The sequence below is a fragment of the Sarcophilus harrisii genome, chromosome 3 (genome assembly GCF_902635505.1).
Source record: "Sarcophilus harrisii chromosome 3, mSarHar1.11, whole genome shotgun sequence".
Lineage (NCBI taxonomy): Eukaryota > Metazoa > Chordata > Mammalia > Dasyuromorphia > Dasyuridae > Sarcophilus > Sarcophilus harrisii.
Genome location: NC_045428.1, coordinates 80,537,304 through 80,556,085, shown reverse-complemented (window position 1 = coordinate 80,556,085; position 18,782 = coordinate 80,537,304). Strand labels below are relative to the sequence as shown.

The 18,782-nt window shown below is 32.3% G+C and overlaps 1 protein-coding gene across 1 annotated transcript in view; it reads left to right on the top strand.

Moving 5' to 3' along the window:
- The window catches only part of LOC100930181 (cytochrome P450 20A1), a 48,084-nt gene that overhangs the window by 19,905 nt on the left and 9,397 nt on the right, over positions 1 to 18,782 (top strand). Inside the window, exons 6-11 of the mRNA XM_031958303.1 lie at positions 253 to 331; positions 3,673 to 3,788; positions 7,128 to 7,182; positions 9,892 to 10,012; positions 11,123 to 11,234; positions 11,363 to 11,427. Coding sequence (XP_031814163.1) covers positions 253 to 331; positions 3,673 to 3,788; positions 7,128 to 7,182; positions 9,892 to 10,012; positions 11,123 to 11,234; positions 11,363 to 11,427 — 548 coding nt within the window. The remainder of the gene's footprint in view (positions 1 to 252; positions 332 to 3,672; positions 3,789 to 7,127; positions 7,183 to 9,891; positions 10,013 to 11,122; positions 11,235 to 11,362; positions 11,428 to 18,782) is intronic.

Genomic DNA, 18,782 nt, shown 5'->3' with positions numbered 1-18,782 from the left:
AAAATATAATAGTTATGGGGAAAAGGCTTTATATTGAAAGAAATTATTTATAGAAATGAGATTTTGTAATTATGGATAGATTTCCTTCATAGCTTATTCTCCAATATCACAGATATTTGAGATTTCATGGTATTGTATTTGATGAGTAGCTCAATTGAGATTTAAAATACATTTGCAGGTTTTTTCACAAGCAAATTGATTCTGCTTTGTTTTAAGCCGATTTTCTTTATAATTTATTTTTCTCATCATCAGGTGTGGTCTGAGATTGGGAAGGGTTTTCTGGATGGTTCAATTGACAAAAGTACTACCCGGAAAAAGCAGTATGAAGAAGGTAACTTTGTTTCTTTATTCATCAGATGTGTTTTCAGTGACCATATGAAATTACATTGAATGAATGCCAATAGTAGTTTATACTCCATCTGTGACATTAGGCACAGTACTAAATTAGAGCTTTTACTCAAAATAATTTTATTTTAGATTTAAAAAATTCTTCCCATTGCCAGAGCACTTCCTTATTTAAATACAGATTGACAGATAAAAACAAATTTGTAGTTTTTCTCTTTCACATTTATCATCTATATGTTCTGTCCATGATCAAATATATAATTTTTTTTTTTAATCTATTGCTATCTGTTTGCTAGAAGTAACTTGTATTCTGGTAAGACTAGGGCAAGAATTACAAGTTCCACTTGAATAATTGGTTCTATCTCTGTTTTCTTGGATAAGTTATATAGCCATTATATGCCTTATTTTCCTTATCTGTAAGATGAGGGATATTGAATAGGATGATCCCTATGATTCAGCATAGAGAAACAGACACAATATTTTGATATTAGATATTTCCCAATTTGAAATTTATTTTGCTGAATTAGATATATTTGTTTTAGAGGGTTTGTTTTTCCCCTTCAATTAAGGTAGAGGTAGCAGGAAGAGAAAAAATTCTGTTATTTTGGGGAAAAAAACAAATCACAATATTTTCGAATTAAAACAAACAAACAAACTTATAGGTATGGAGAAAAAATACAAGATGACCCTTGGAATTCCTTCCAGCTCTTATCTCTGAACCCAAGTTGATCTTCATTTAGACATAACAAATTTAGGTATCTTGTTATTGTTAGTTACTGCCCTTTAATATTTTATCAAAAGGCTATTAAATTTTTTTCTTATTTTTATTGATTAACTTTTATTTTGAAATCACTTTCGCTTCCAATTATATCCCTCTCCTTTCCTTACCCTGCCATCCAATCCTGTAACAGAGGTTAAAAGAAAAAGAGAATAACAAACAGTTTAGCAAAACCAACAGACTTGTTAGCTGTGTCTGACAAATGTAGCAGTGTACCAAATGCATAATCCCCTCACTTGTGTAAAGAAGGGAAGAAGGTACATTTTTGTCATCTTTTTCCTTGGAAAAGGTTGGTCAATATAAAAATATAATATTTAGTTTGGCTTTTGTTTGTTGACATTGTTATAGTTATTATATATATTGTTTTTTAGATTCTGCATGCTTCTTTTTGCATCAGTTTTTCTTTTTTTTTTTTTTTTTTTTTAATAGCCTTTTATTTACAGGTTATATGTATGGGTAACTTTACAGCATTAACAATTGCCAAACCTCTTGTTCCAATTTTTCCCCTCCTTCCCCCCACCTCCTTCCCCAGATGGCAGGATGACCAGTAGATGTTAAATATATTAAAATATAAATTATATACACAATAAGTATACATGACCAAACCGTTATTTTGCTGTACAAAAAGAATCAGACTCTGAAATATTGTACAATTAGCTTGTGAAGGAAATCAAAAATGCAGGTGGGCAAAAATATAGGGATTGGGAATTCAATGTAATGGTTTTTAGTCATCTCCCAGAGTTCTTTTGTTGGGCGTAGCTGGTTCAGTTCATTACTGCTCCATTAGAACTGATTTGATTGATCTCATTGCTGAGGATGGCCAAGTCCATCAAAATTGGTCATCATATAGTGTTGTTGTTGAAGTATATAATGATCCCCTGGCCCTGCTCGTTTCACTCAGCATCAGTTAGTGTAAGTCCCTCCAGGCGTTTCTGAAATCATCCCTTTGGTCATTTCTTACAGAACAATAACATTCCATAATATTCATATACCACAATTTATTCAGCCATTCTCCAATTGATGGGTATCCACTCAGTTTCCAGTTTCTGGCCACTACAAAGAGGGCTGCCACAAACATTCGTGCACATACAGGTCCCTTTCCCTTCTTTATGATCTCTTTGGGATATAAGCCCAGTAGTAACACTGCTGGATCAAAGGGTATTGCATCAGTTCCTATGTCTTCCCATGCTTCTCTGAACTTTTCCCATTTATCATTTCTTATGGCACTGTAATATTTCATTAATTCATGTACCAAATGTAAGGCATTTCCTAATGAATGGATATCTACTTTATTTTCAATTATTTCATACCTCAAAAACAGATGGTGTAAATATTTTGGAGTATATGGGATCTTTCTGTCTTTTGTCTCCTTAGGGAATATGGTTAGCATTGAGATTTGTGGGGCAGAGATATTAATATATTATCAATCACTTTTTAAAAAATCATTCCAGTTTGATTTGTAGAATGATTACACTGGTCTACAGGTATATTAGCATATACCTGTCTTTCTACTTTTCATTATTTCCATCTTTTGACTTCCTTGTCATTTTGTTAACTATAAGATGCAACTTTAGGGTTTTTAAATACATTTTTTTCTTATTATTAGTGACTTTTATATAGTTGTTAATAGTTACAATTTTTAGGGTTGTTTGTTCATGTTCTTTAACCACTTAGCCATTAGGAAATGGCTTTTGGTATTATGTTTTTTGGTTTATGTCAGACTTGTATCAAAGTTATTGAGGAAAAGATTCGCCCCTTTCCCCACCCAGTTGACAGCTTTCCTTATCCTCTTCACATTAATTTTGTTCATGTGCCTTTCTATATTTATATTTACACTGAATTAGGCATAGTCCAGAATGATAGAAGACACATTCAAAACAATGATCCCTTTACAGAAATAGGTTTATTTCTCACTTTGAGTGCTGGTCCCCTTATTACCTTTAGACAGTTTTCCCCATGTGCTTCTTTGTAGTCAGCTAAATTGTTTCTCTTAGAACAGACTCAGCTTGTGACTAGGGCTAGGCATGAAACCTTTTCAGCATGGTAGAACCTGCCCAAGTTTATGGTATGATGCCATAAACTTCAAAAACCCAGGTTCACTTCCCATAATATAAATGATGTAGAAATTTATGATCACAGTAAAAGTAGAACTTAATTATTACAAAAAGTGGGAAACAAAATAGATTGCAGAATAGTTAGGGGTAATGGAATAAATTGTGGTTTGTGAATGTAATAGACTATTATTACATAATGAGGACGATGAATAATTTATGTGAACTAATACATAATGAAGAAAAGTAGAGTCAAAAGAACATTATTCCTTCAGAATAGACACATGACTAACAGTCAGGTCACATGTCATAAAGAATGTTACTACAATGTTATCAAAATTATATCACACATTGTTTCAGGGGAATGTACTTAGGGATGGTGAGGAAATATTTTTTATATCAAAACAAATTTATGTCAATCAGTAAATAAATAGACTGTCCTTAAAGCCTATGTTGAATTAAATTTAATTGAATATCATTTTTGTATCTCTTCTTAAGCATTAATGGAAATAGAATCAGTTTTTAAAAAAGTCATAAAAGAACGAAGAGGAAGAAACTTCAGTCAGCATATCTTCATCGATTCCTTATTGCAAGGAAACCTAAATGACAAGCAGGTAACTGTTTTACTTTGTTGTATACTTTTTTTTTGCGTGGGTAACTTAATCTCCCCAATTATCCTATGAATTTCTTGAGGACAGAAGCAGTTTCATTTATATTTATCTCCCAGCCTCTGGCTCAGTACCTTGTGTGAAATAGGTGCTTAGTAAATACTTGTTAAATGAATTAATGATTGAAGTGGTTATGCATTTCTCAGATTATCAGCAACTAAATATTCATATGTAGAGGTGCTTTTCTTCGATCTAGAGGACTCTATAAGCCATGGCAGTTCATGAGCTTTTGCATTTTCATTCACCAGACAGGACAGAATTGAGACGGTTCAGTTCTTGCTTGTGAGACAATGTGTGAGAGTGTAATAACTCTGAAATGGGCATGTCCTTGGAGAAAAAAGAGTCCTTGGTTCTGAACTTTAGCCTTGCCCACCATTCAACCTAAGGAGCCATGTTTTCACTTGGTGATTCCTCTGAGTGACTGCTGTCCAAGTTTCTGCACTGTTTGCTTCCAAAGTCAGAGAAATAATAGGTTATTCCAAATCCGTTTTTATAAGAGAATACAGATATGATTTGCATCCTATAAATCTTTTTTCAGACTGAGTGGACATCTTAGAAAATGATAAAGAACTTGCACATGGGGCAGCTAGATGGCATAGTGGATAGATCATAGACCCTGAAGTCAGGAGGACCTAAGTTCAAATCTGGCCTCAGATATACTTCCTAGCTGTGTGATCCTGGGCAAGTCCCTTAACCCCAGTTAACTCAGCAAAAAAAAAGAACTTGCACATAAGGAAACGTGCTCAGATTTGTTTTTAAGGCCAGCAAAGCTGTATCAGTTCTGCTCATAATATCCTTTTTTTTTTCCTTCATTGAGGCAATCAGGGCTAAATAATGTGCCTCGGGGTCACATCTAGAATAAATTAGGTACTTATTGCTTCAAGTAAGGCAACACAGTATTTAGGTGACATTTTTTGATTCTTTTTTACTGTTTATTTTATTAAGAACATAAATTCAACTCCTCTCTATAAGATCCTGTTTCAAAAATTCACCATTGTTCAGGACTTATCCTGGAGTCTCAAAGGTCATGGAGTGAAGTGTAATCGCCATAGTGTTCAACTGGATAGGAGAGGTTCCAAGTACATACCCAGTGATCTATTGTTGGCAGTGTCCAAGAACCATCCAAGCAGCCAAAAATATATCCAATTTCCCCTAGTTTGATGAAGTGCTCTTTTGCTCTCACAGTGATGGTCCTTGTCAATTGGCATAGGTATATGAGTAGCCTTGGTTCAGTTTTGGAACCTCTTCTCTTTTCTCTATGTTCTCAGCATTCCTCCTTGTAGAATATGAGCTCCTTGAAAGTACTAACAATCTTGCTTTTCTTTTTGTCTCTGTGCTCTTTGTATGTGGTGAGCACTTAATAAATACTGTTTTCATTATGCATTCGTTCATTCAGTCACTTGGTGATCATATTTATTGATTCAGTTATCTCTGTGAAGACTTCCAGGGCTCCGTATTTAGCCCTACATGATCTCTTGATATTTTGGTCACTCCTCACACGCAACATTTCATCTTTCATTTCTGTAATGATCTCTTTACATCTGCCTTTTGAAATACCTGAATTTTTCCAGCTCTTAATACAAATAGTACCTTCTGACATGAGGCTTTTCTTGATTTCCCCCCTCTACCCTATTGCTTGCTAATAATGCCTTTCCCTTCCTTAAGCTTTATGCCTAATTTGTATGTGTTTTGGATTTTTCTATACATGTACATATTGCTTCCTCTCTTAAAATGTAAGCTCTTTGAGAGCAGGTAATGTTTTGAATTTTTCGTTATATCTCTTGGGCCCAGCATAGTTCTTAATATATAGCAAGTATTTAATAAATATTTGTTGATTAATTAATTGATTTTATCACTAGTGCTATAAAGCTAGGTAATTGATTTGATCTCCTCAAAAGGCTATATCAGGAAACAGCGTTTTTCCCCTCACTATGATACTTTTAGCAAAAGCTGAATGATTCTGTAGGCTTTTTTGTGGTAAGGATTCTAGTGTATTGTCCTAGAACAGGGATTCTTCACCTGAAGTCCATGAAATATTTTGGATACTTTGGTAATCATATTTCAATATAATTAGATTCTTTTGTAATTCTTTATAGTTTAATTCTAAAAAGTTATTCTGAGGGAAAATGCCATTCATTTCCACAGAAAGAACTATAGAGTCTGAATATAAATTGAAGAATACTATTTTCACTTTTATTGGTTTTTTTCTTTCTCATGGTTTTCCCCTTTTGTTTTGAGTCTTTCACAACATGACTAATGTGGAATATGTTTAATATGATTCTACATGTATAACTTATATCAGATTGTTTGTCATCTTGGGGAACAAGGAAGGAGAAAAAAATGGAAATTAAAATCTTACAAATGTTGAAAACTATCTTTACATATAATTGCAAAAAATAAAATATTAAGTGGGTGCAAAAGGGATTCATGAGAAGGGATCCATGGGCTTTATTAGATTCCCAAAGGAGTACATGACACCAGAAAAGTTAAGAATTCCTAGTCTATTATGACGTCTTAAAGTCTCTTCTGGATCTTACTTTCTATGAAGATATGCAGAATTTTAAGAAGTAGAAGGAGCAAGGAGTTTTCTTTAGGCTAGCTCTAATCTCAATGAAATCATCTGCCATAAGTAAAGAAGTTGAAGGTAATAACAGTCATGAGAAATGAAAATAGGTAGGTAGTAAGAAAATTTTTCAAATAGCAGTGAATGTCCATCTGAGATTATCTAGCAAATTTATAGTAGGTAATATCAGTGCACTTTTTTTTTTTTTTTTGCAAAAGGTAGATTTATTTAGGGAAGAGATTACAGACAACATGAAGGGATACAATGGACATCAGGAATGGTAAATATGAAACATTGAGAGAACATATGTAACTTGTCTTTCATTGTGGAACTCACAATTTCCCAGTAGAAAGGGACTGAAGTTGAAGCCTGTCCTTAGCTATTAATGCACTTTTGAGATTTTCTCTAACAACTCTCAGTAGTTCAGGAAAAAGGCAATCAGATGATGAGAGGTTACCCAGGTATTGAAGATTATCTGTTTGGGAGTTGCTCGATGTCATAGAAGCAGGACATTCTAGGATAATGGGTCGTGAATCATCAAAGTGACTAGTATAAAATTGGGTTTTTAAGGCAAGTGAAGCTAGAAAAAGGAATAGAGAAGCAGGACAATCTTTCCTTATCTCTGATTTTATGCCATTTCACTTTAATTTAATTTATGTGGCCTAATGTAGGTCAGCTTTAAATATCTTAATTCCACTTCTCTGAACTGTTATATTTTCTAGATCCTAGAAGACAGCATGATATTTTCTCTAGCAGGATGTGTTATAACAGCTAACTGTAAGTAAAGAATTTTCTTTTGGTTAGATAATCAAATGAGGATGGATAAAGTTATTCAAAAGTTAGTCATCTATTCAATATCTGTCTCCTTTATTTTTTTATGATCTTTATTTTTTTACTCTCTCTCTCTTTTTTTTTTTTTTCCAGAAATTGATACACACACAGGTACTTTTATATCCATAGCCAAATTAGGCATTTCTCTGCAACTTTCAAAATGTTATAAATGTCTTGACCCAGCTTCACCGATTGTGAATTCTAGTTCATGCTTTTTAAAATGAGTTTTTTGACACTTCTCCAACTAGAGCAGTGAGCCTTTCAATTTCCTGCTGATACTTTTCTCTTTGACTCTATTATTAAGTTCTACCAAAGAGAGGATGTAGGGCACAGAAATCATGAATTGAAATAGAATCCTCTTTGAAGGAATTTAAGAAATACTTTCATTCCAAAATGTGTGATTTGTGTTCAGTTTTCCCCATTCATTTTAGGACCATTGTTCATTCATATGCTGTATATGTTAATGTATTAAATATTCAAAAAGGTTAGGAAAATGCCCCCCTTCCAATCATATTTATAACCATAGGATGATAGATTACTTTCAATCTCTTGATAGTCAAAGACAATTTTTCTTACACCCAAATAATATACCCAAATTAATTAATCCTATAAATATTACCCTTAAGTTTAAAAAGACCATTTTTAACTCTGAAAATTTATCTAAGTACTGAAGAAGAAAGTCAAAATAGGAAAACAAAGTTTACAAAATAATGTTTGTAGCCAAGTCTGGTGTATTTGACTGGACTTTTAAAAAATAGTTTTCTATTGTTAACATTTGCAAATCATACCCTGACTTTTGACTAGAATTGTACAAAAGATCTAATTTTTTAAGATTACTTATTCTTATAAAAGAGCATCCTTTGCTTTTGGCCTGTTATTATTTGATCATTCATGGCATTTGTTTAGTGTCCACCACATGTAGAGATCTTTATTGAATATTGAATTAAGCATGTTATATAATCTGTGTGATTATACAATAAAAAAAATAGAAAATAAAGTTTTCTGTTGTTAACATTTGTAAATCATACCCTGACTGTTTCACTAGGATTATACAAAAGTTCTAATTTTTTAAGATTACTTATTCTTATAAAAGAGCATTCTTTGCTTTTAGCCCGTTATTGTTTTTCCATTCAGGGCATTTATTGAGTGTCCATCACATGTAGAGATCTAGAGATCTTTACTGAATATTGAATTAAGCATATTGTATAATCTGTGTGAAAAATTATAAAAACCAAAATTCTGCTTTTTTTATTCAAAAAAGAGGCATATTTGATTTTTAAAAAGTAGATAATATGGTACATGACTGACAGTTATATTTGTGAGCTTTGGTTTTAGATAAAGGACAAAAAGAATCAGAGATAATGACTTTTCACCAAAATTGCCATGCTGTTGAAATTATTACAGACAATAATAGCTATCGGCACAAAATCAAATCTGAGAACCACTAGGAATCCTAACACCTGGCACAGAGCCTAGAACATAGTGGGCACTTAATAAATGTTTGTCGATTGATTGAAATTAGTTGAAAGTGAATCAGGAGACAATATTGGAAGTTTTCATTATATTTGAATTAAATTAGCTTAAAAGCCCACAAGTCACCCAAAAGGAAATTAGAGTGTAGTCCTAGAAACAGGGAAACATTTTCTTTCTTCTTCTTCCTCTTCCTCCTCTTCCCAGATAAAATACCTAGAGGGAATGGGCAGAAAAGTTGAGCTCAAAAAAAAAAAAAAAAAAGTGGACTGGAATCAATTTAGACCTTGCAGAATAGGGTGCTTTGCTATCCTGTGGAAAGGCTGTAGGATGTGATTGTTCATTTTAGTGAATAAAATTAATTATCCTTTCCACTGCAGAGCAGGTATTCTTTTCAGAAACTTCCACCAAGTTCCATTTAAAAGTGATTCCAGAAAACATGAGCTACTATATGTAAAATTTGGCAAGATGAATGCCAACATCCAATTTTTATCACACCTGTGCTAGGCCAATTTCTTAATCAACCCATTTCCCCATTCCAAATAGATGAATCGGTTTGCCCCCAACAATGTGTCTATCATATTTGCCAACAATAATTTTATAAATTCACATATCCTAAAAACAAATGAAAGTTCATTTCATCACATAATCAGCCACAGATTTTGAGCTAATTTTATCTCCCAGTAAAAATTAAGCTTTACAAATTAATCTCCTATGAATTTTGGTTAATGTGAATAATTTCATTTACCCAATCTGTGGTCTTAACAAGACTCATGTTCAAACTATAAACCAGAAATAACCACCGACTCTGATAAGCTTCCCCCAGACTGCACATTTGACTACATTTATTATTATCATTATTTTACCCTGGACAATTTTTAAATGAGCAGATTCGGTTTAATTTGCCAATTCCAAGAATGATTCCAGATTGTAGAATCTCATTTTGGCAACTTTCTGTTCATAATCATATTCTCTTTTCAATCCATTTCTCAGCACATCTTATTAAACTGTTCTAACTGAAACTCATGATTTTATTTTGGACTGACTTTTATGCATTTTCATCATTTTTTGAAAAAGAATAAAACAAACAAGTAGATCTTTTTCCTGTTCTTTCCTTCAAATCCCTCCCCCTCCCTCCAAAAAGTTGCTTCTTCCATTTTATTGTTACTGCTGTTTTTTTCCTAGTATGTATGTGGGCAGTCTATTTTCTTACCACATCAGAAGATGTCCAGAAGAAATTGCACAAAGAGCTAGACCAAGTTCTTGGGAAAGGTCCAGTTACTCAAGAGAAAATTGATCAGCTCAGGTAAAAATGCAAAAAAAGTAAAAGAAATAATTAGAAAACAAATTTTGGCTTATTTCATAACCTAATACTGGCATGTTTATATGTCAGTATTAATTACTGCTGTGGGGTTTATTTTTTTCTATCTTGAAAGGATCATTTAAATCTATTTTTAAATCTGTGATATATTGCTCTGGGAAACTTTGAAATTAGTTATACCAATAAGCAGCTACCTGATTGCCATGGGATTACTACTTGAGTGGCTGATTGGCAGAACAAATGCCCCTAGGACTAGGATGGGCAGACCTAATTGTAATTTATAAAGCCACAGAATGAAAAATCATCATATACCTCAGATTAGTAGAACCTAGGAGTCATGCGTTTACCAGCTTAGTCCTGGCTTTAACTTTAGCAGGAATGTAAAAATTTTAAGTTCACTCTATAGCTAGTAAATAGTTTTATTTTGGCCTTTGTATGGGAAGTTAAGGCAAAAATATGATTATAAAGGAGAAAAAAGATTTTATTAGACAGACATGGAAGCAATTTTCAGTTGGTTAATTTTGCTGAGCAATTTTTCTTTTCAAGGGAAGTTTTAATTCCTAGGAATCAAGATGGAGAACTACTATACTGCAAAATTACTAAAATGTAAAACTAAAAAGCATCAATAAAACTTATTTTTATTTTTAAATTTAAAAAGCAGGAGAAGACACGATTCACTTTTGCATCAGGCAGATTTTCCCTTCAAATATTTAACTTAAATAATTTTACATTGTTGTTGTTCAGTTGCCTCAGTCATGTCTGACTATTAGTGATCCCATTTGGGGTTTTCTTGGCAATGATACAGGAGTGGTTTGCCATTTCCTTCTTTACTTTATTTTTTACAGATGAGGAAACTGCCCCAAACAGATTTAAGTGATTTTACATTAATTATACATTATTAATCACAAATTATGAGATTAAAACACATAGTTTATCTCCTCTCACAGAGAAACTCATTTATAATAGGTGATAAAGCTATTTTCCAAACATAGAAAATCATCAGAGATTAATGAATTAGAGTTTCTTTAAAAATATTTTGATGCTAATTTACTTCTTTCAAAATAGACATTTATAGATACTTTTTTTAAAAATTAGATATTGCCGGCAAGTACTTTGTGAGACAGTTCGAACAGCTAAATTAACACCAATTGCTGCCAGACTTCAGGACCTAGAAGGAAAAGTTGATCAACATATCATTCCTAGAGAGGTAGGAAGAAATCTACTTTTTCTAATTTACAAGGAATTTAAAAGTTTCTAAATTGGATTAGATGTATGAGAGTCAAGCTGTGGCTCTTGCTAAACTTTGATTAACTGTGTTGACATTTTTCTTTCCAGACCCTTGTTCTTTACGCTCTTGGTGTGGTTCTTCAGGATCGTTGTGCTTGGCCATCACCATACAAGTATGAGATATTTGACATATTTCTGTATTGGTTGATTATTCTATTCATGCACAGATGAGGAGCATATGATAAGCATTTTTATTTTCTAAGTTCCTACGGGAAAAGTAAAATGAAATATAAGATATAGGAAAGAGAAAAGAAACTCATTATTTTTCCCTTCTTTTCTTCTCTTCTACCCCTCATGTTTTTTTTCTTTGCCTTTGAAACTCACCCCCAAAAATATCTATTTTACTGGGAAACAAATACCTTTTATTTCTCAAAGTTTATCCATAGCCTTGACTCAGTCACTTAAACTTCAATTTCTTCTCATATAGAAATTTTAAAAATCCGTTTGAAGGAATTGGAGTTAGATACTATCCTGAGATTGAGGTTTTTTTTAACAGAGATCCTAAGGGTTTATAAGGCTACAATGAAGGCCTCTTTGCAGAATAAGTGGAGGATGTCAGTCTATCTCTAGAGAAATGGGAGTGAGAGATACAGATATGTATAAATAGACATACATTAACATATCATCATAGAGATGTATGTTGTTATACCATATATACATGTATAGTTATATTAAATAAACTCTCCATTCCTTCAAGTTTTAAAAATTAGAATATTGTTATATATGTCAGGAAATCCAAGGTATCTTTAAGAAACAGATATGTTCCTACAAGTTTGCCATAAGCCAAATGTTACTTTCAAAATGACATTCAGATAAAATTAGAAGTAAGTTCTCATGGGAAAATTGGTGCTTGTCAATATGCAATCACTTTCCAGTTAGAAAATGAGCAAAACCTTTTAAAATCATATGACAGCAAGTACCATATGTTATCTAAACTTTTTATCTTCCCTATTGTTATATTTTGCACAAATAGTTACTTAATAAATGTTTGTTGTTTAGTTGATATAATTTACAGATGAACATCAAACATAGTATTAAGTTAATAAGTAGAAAAATGTTCAAAAGTGTTAATGCTGTACTGCAGCCAAAAGAAATCACAAAATAGTAAGTACTTTTTTGGTTTGTTTTGTTTTCCAGACTAAACAAATAACTAATGGAAATGTTAATAGCACCTAACAAAATGTATTTTGTTTAAATAGACAAATGTGGTAAACTGAGATATGGCAGTGTAAGTATAGGGTTTCCATTTTAAAGGGAGCAATTCTAGTAATGGTTTAGTTTAAATTTCTTACTACTACTACTTACAAGCTTCTGTCATATATACAGCTTTACATTGCTTTTATCATCCCTCAGTCTCTTTCCTTTCCAGGTTGTTAAAGTACTCTCAAATGAGAGCAAATAAGAGCTAATAAAACTATCAAGTAAAATGACCAAATTTTGGTTCAGGAGATAGATATTTTTGAATCTTCTGAACCACATAGTTGTCTAGTAACAGGATCATAAGACAGTGTTCAGCAGCTGTTAGCAAACTAGTAAATGGTGCTTGCATTTACTTGCCAACCAAATGGTTTTTTCACAACTTATGCCTTTTTTTGGAACTGTTAGCATTTTCAAGTAGGTGTTTGTTAAGTCTGTCAAGGTACTGATAGTTGTTGGTTATCAGTAGTAAACAACATTAGTTGAGTTGGGCACTTATCTCCCAAATTCTTTTAATTCAGAAAATGCTTATTTGTAAAATAATTGTTGACTTGATATGTCTTTAAAGTAACTACCCTTTTAGCGAATTTCAGTCAAGCAATTTTTACCTCTCTATAAAAATAGCATTCTTTTAAAAGTATTTGAATACTTATGAAATGAAACATTTCATATATATAGTTTATAATAAAAATATCCTGATTAATAATCATTTCCTTCATTTAGGAACTATATATAAGCTTTTGAAAATTAAAACAGGGATATTGAAAATATTACAAACATGTTACTCCGTGTCCTAGCTATAATGATACTTTACATTTCTAACTAATACCAGTTATAATAAATCATCAGATTTTTAGAACTAGAAAAGACTCTGCAATCTAGTATGACTCATTTTACAGATCTAGAATCTGAGATCCAGAAGTGTTGATTGATTTGCTAATTAGTGGATAAAATTGAACATGGAACCTGTGATTCCTGATTCCCAATCCAGGGTTCTTCCTACTGAATCACACTCTGCCTTCAGGACTTTATAAAAACTCATTTTTGTAAATGACAATTTGCATAGTTGTAAAATTTCTATCTAGCAAAACATTACAATTTTGCAACTACCCATAACTTTTTGAAAGGTCATTTTTTCCTGCTTAAAGAGAAAATGTCACTGTTTATTGCTCCCTGTACTCTCTGAGGTATCAAATTAAGGTCAAGGAAAGTTCTTTAGTTATTGTTGCTGAAGGTATGCTAAATTTAATATCTCACTGAATTAAGTTTTGTTAGGGGAACCAGTCTTCTGTCCTCATGAAAAACCCAAACATTGAGTTTTCTTTTTATAAAAGTAAAATATTTGTCCCTTTGTCAACATTAATCCAAATTTGCAAATAGATAAAAGTATGTTAGCACATACATATACATTTATATGTATTTGACACTTAATATTAATTTGTTGAATGAAATTGATGAATGTAGCATGTCCTTCACATTGGTGAATGAGACTAAAATGAATATATACTATGAATATATATTATAATATTACACTGTATATTATAATAAAAGGCTAAAGAGAGTTGCAGCTAAGTGAAAGGATGATTGCAGACTCTTTTAAAAGAAGCAAATAAAGGATTTGGTGGTAGTGGTTTTATTACACGCGCAGTGGCAATAAAAATATTTCATGGGACATTTGGACATGTCATAATGCACACTTATGCTAATTTTTACAAAAAATGCCACCATGAAAATAGTTATAGCTTATCTAGCACCAGTACTGGTTGAACAGAATAAAAAGATAGAGAAGATTTTGATAAGGTCTTCCAGATTAAATCAATATATGTTTTGATACTTGGTGATTTTACTGCAAAGATGAACTAAGGAGAGGAGGGTAAAATATATATTAGAAAACATTGTTGGGAGTAAGGAATAAAAGTGGGCAAGGGTTTGCAAACTATAAAAAACAATCTTAACTGTAAAATTATAAATACTTTGAGAAAAGAATTAGGAGATGCCAGAAATATATTCTGAAAAATTATATTGATTATATTTTAACAGATAGAAAATGACATTCCTGCTGTCACTCCCAAATCAGCTATCTGTGTATAGTTGGCCCTCCAACTTGTTAAAGATCTAAATTAATACGGAATTAGAAAAAAAGAATAAAAATGAGGGTAAAAATTGACATGCAATTAAACATCTTTAACTTACTTAAATAATTTGTTGACACTGAAAACTGGGCAAAGAAATTGGCATTAATCAAAAATTTTCTAAGAAATATTAACCAATGTAAGGATGCTATAAGGAGAAAAAAGGGCTTAGAAACCACTTCATCCAGCAAATATTGTTCTCAAGTAGAGAAACCACTGTAGAATACAAATTTATTTGTAAAAAATTTGGAGCAATATCACATCAGAAAGCCACAAGAAGCAATGAATGGCAAAACAGTATAAAGAAAATGTGATGAGAATCTCAACTAAACAAAGTCATGCCACAAGAATTTAAGGATAAAACTGAAAGGAGGACAATAAACAGACTGTTCATAACAACTTGTTTTCCCCATTAAGGGCAAAAAAACCGTCACAATTGGACTCTTAATATCATAGTCTTATAGTAAATGGAAATGACACTAAACAAGAATTTTAAAATGATTGAACAAGAATGTGAACAGAGAAGCCCCAGGCTAGAAGTAACACAGTGAAAGATCAATTTTCAAATTTTCAAAAACAAAAGAGAATGAAACATACAAATTGTAGATTGATGAATTTGACTTCAATTACTGACAAAACTCCACATTTCAGTTGTTATCCTTGTTACTAAAAAGGTTATTCAAGACCATATTGAAAAGAAAATTATCACAAAAAGCTTGCATAGATTCATCAAAATATAGACCAGGGAATATAGAGGTGATGGATGCAGAATAAGACATACACTTTTGGATATGACAAATATAGGGATTTATTTTGTTTGACTTTATATTTATTGTGAGTTTTTAATTTTCTTTTCTTTTCTTTTTTTTTCTTTTTTTTTTTTTTTTTTAATTTGAAGAGGACAGACGTCGTGGCATTTTCTTTTAATGGATTTTTCCAAATTGTTTTCCTTGGTAACCCTATTGCTCTCACAACTCTGTATTTGCCACTCCTGATGTCTATTTTACCTTTTTTTTTTTTTTTTTGTCTGTAAGCTTCTTCTAAATAAACCTACTTTTTGGCAAAGAGGAAAAAAAATAAATTTGAAGAAGGTAAATTATGAAGGAGAAAGAGGGTCTAAGATTACGTACAAAAAAAGAAAACAGAAATAGAGGTTTTTTTTTTTTTTAATGCACATAAAAAGAACACAAGCTAGAAAGAAAAATCACAGACAAGCAGGATGGCTTTGAAAGTTAAATATTTAATTTATTTTGTTTTTTTTTTTAAGCATGCTATACAAGACTTTTGTATACAATCCTCTTTTCTATGTATTCGTGTAAATGTTTTATTTGGTATTTATTACGTTTAGAATTTTTAAAAAGTGGGAAGAAAAAATTTCAGGTTAAAAAAACCTGTTTTGATGCTACTAAATAACTAAAATTGCTCTACTAAATAACTAAAATTACTAAATTAATAGATTGAGGAATTACTACAGATATAGTTTGCCTAAATTTTAGCAAAATGTTTAATATGACATCATGATAATTTTGTGGAAAAAATAGATATGGATCAGACTCTAGTATAATTGGATGAATTTAGAAACCACTAAATGGCCAGCCTCAAAAGAATAAATGTTGATAATTTCATGTCAGCTTGACAAGAAGTTTCAAATGGAGTGCCAGCAGGATCTATGCTTTAGTCCTTTGCTATCTGACATTTTTGTCAATCCTAAATAAAGGCATAAATGGCACACTCATATTTGGAGAAATAAAGATGAGAGATACAATTAACACACTAGATAACTGAGTCAGAGCTTAATCTAAGAAGATGAGATTTAAAAGAGATCTATAAAATCTTGCATTTGGATTTTTAAGAATCAGCTTCACAAATTATAGAATAGGTAAGGTATTAATATACAGTACTGTTTCAGAAAGACTTAGGGGTTTCAGGGAACTAAAAACTCAAGTCATTAATGTGAATTGGCTGTCCCCAAAGCTGACAGAATCTTGGGTTGCATGAAAAGGCACAAATTCTACTGCCTTCTTCCCTGGTCAAACCATATCTGAAGAAATTGGGTGTAATTCTGAGCACCACAGTTTAGAAAGATCATTGATCTTAATAGGATTAACTGGAAAATGTCCAGAGGAAGACATGCAGGATAGCAAAGTGTGTCACATGAGAGTCTGTTGAAACTGGATGTCTTTGGCCGAGACAAGAGAAGATCATGAATGTACATTTTTCTGCTTTGGGCTTTTGTGCAAGAAGGAGTGAAAGGAAAGAAGAGCATGTCCTGAATAAAAAGATAATTGAGAAGATATTTTTCAGAAGTTTGAAAATGTGAAGTCAGCTACAATTTGATTTTGGGGAGGATAAGTAGGCTAAAATTTGAAGAAAAAGTTTCCAAATCCAGCTTCTATTTTTGTCTTCTATGAGAAAATATTAACAACTTAGAACCAGAAGAAATGGAAAACTGTATGAATATAGTTGAAAGAACTGGGGGGTACTTAGCCTGCAGAAAAGAAAACAGGGAGTCTTTTAATAGGTTGTGTTTTCCTCATTGTTACCCACTAGAGATAAGGTAAGCTGAAGAGGAAAGCTGGTTTAGAAAATAGCCAAAAAGATGGCATTTTTGGAGCATGACTTAAAATATAAGAATTTTATTCTTCTGGTCAGAAATAGTGTATACTTACCAGAGGCTAATCAGTATATATGTACTTGATGTCTTGCAAATCTAATCAAAAGGGTTTACTTTTTTTTTTTTTTTTTTTTTTTTAATGAATGTGGAATGCATACAGAAGGCAGAATTCAAGAGAAAAGCCACTCTAATGAAATCTTTGGCTTCAGAAATATTTATATACAAATACTCCAAGGTTTATGCAACAAGTAGTAGGAAGTAGAGATGACATATTTGATCTCATAGATATCCTTGAGATTTGATGGATATAACTCATGACTACATGTCTTAGGGATTTGCACTTGGCTTTGTGCTTCTCAACATTTTTATCAAAAACCTGTACAAAGGTATTTGCAGATGACACAAACCTAGGAGTGAGAAAGATCAGATAGTAATACATTGGATAAAAGAGTGAAGATCCAATATCTTGACAGCATAGAACTTAGAGGTGAATCCAAGAAGATTAAATTCAATGCTATAAAACCAAAGTAAATTTATAAGTACAAGATGGGGGAGCTATGGTTTTATAGTAGTTCTCTGAAACAAATCTGGGTTTTTTAATGAACTGCAACCTCAGCATGAGTCAGCAGTATGATAATGGCAGCCAAAAAACATCTAACACAATTATGAGCCAAATTAAGAAAAAATTAAGTGTGAACAATTTTAGTGCCAGGAGCATTGAAAACCCTTGGCTTGGGTCTGCACTGGTGCTACTGCTGCTGCCGCTGCCCCTAATACCACCTAACAGAGCCCAGGTATATTATAAAAATTTAATAGAAAGTGTGAATGGTCCATACTTGCTTCCACTGTTATGGAGGAAGAAGGTCCAGTGAAGAGTTCAAATTGAAAAAAGAATTCTATTTAGGTTGCAAGACTCCTTAGATGCACTGAATACTCTCCTAAATAAGAACCATAATCATCCAGAACCATTTGTTGTATCTTTTTATGCAAGAAAAACAAAATGGATAAAGAATGCCCTCTGTTTAGTTTGACAACAGTTGGATGGGTAGCTCATAGAAACTGGTCCAATAATACCTTGGAGAGATGCTGTGTAGGCCAACAGTGAATGGGTCAGGAGTTAAATAACTCAAGGGTAGACTGGATCGCCCCTGTGAAATTGCCAGGCCCTCTTCATGACCCTAAGTACCTAAATGAAATAAAAGCCCATCTTTTTATCATCCCTAATTAAATCCCTGATTTGTGTCAGTGATTGGAGTTTCTCACATCAGTAAGATCATAGCTTCTTAGCACACAATAGAATGTTTTCACAAGTATCTTCCCTATTAAATTTTTACAATTTTTAGTAGTATTAAACAGCACTAAAATCTTGGCAATATGTTCCTATTTTAGACTGTAGATAAAAAGCTATATATAAACAATAGAGACAGATCCAGGGACATATCAGTAAAATGCCTAGGCGGTGCTATTGCTGAACAAATTATTGATGTAGTTCATTTTCCATTAGCATAATCTTCTGAATCATAAT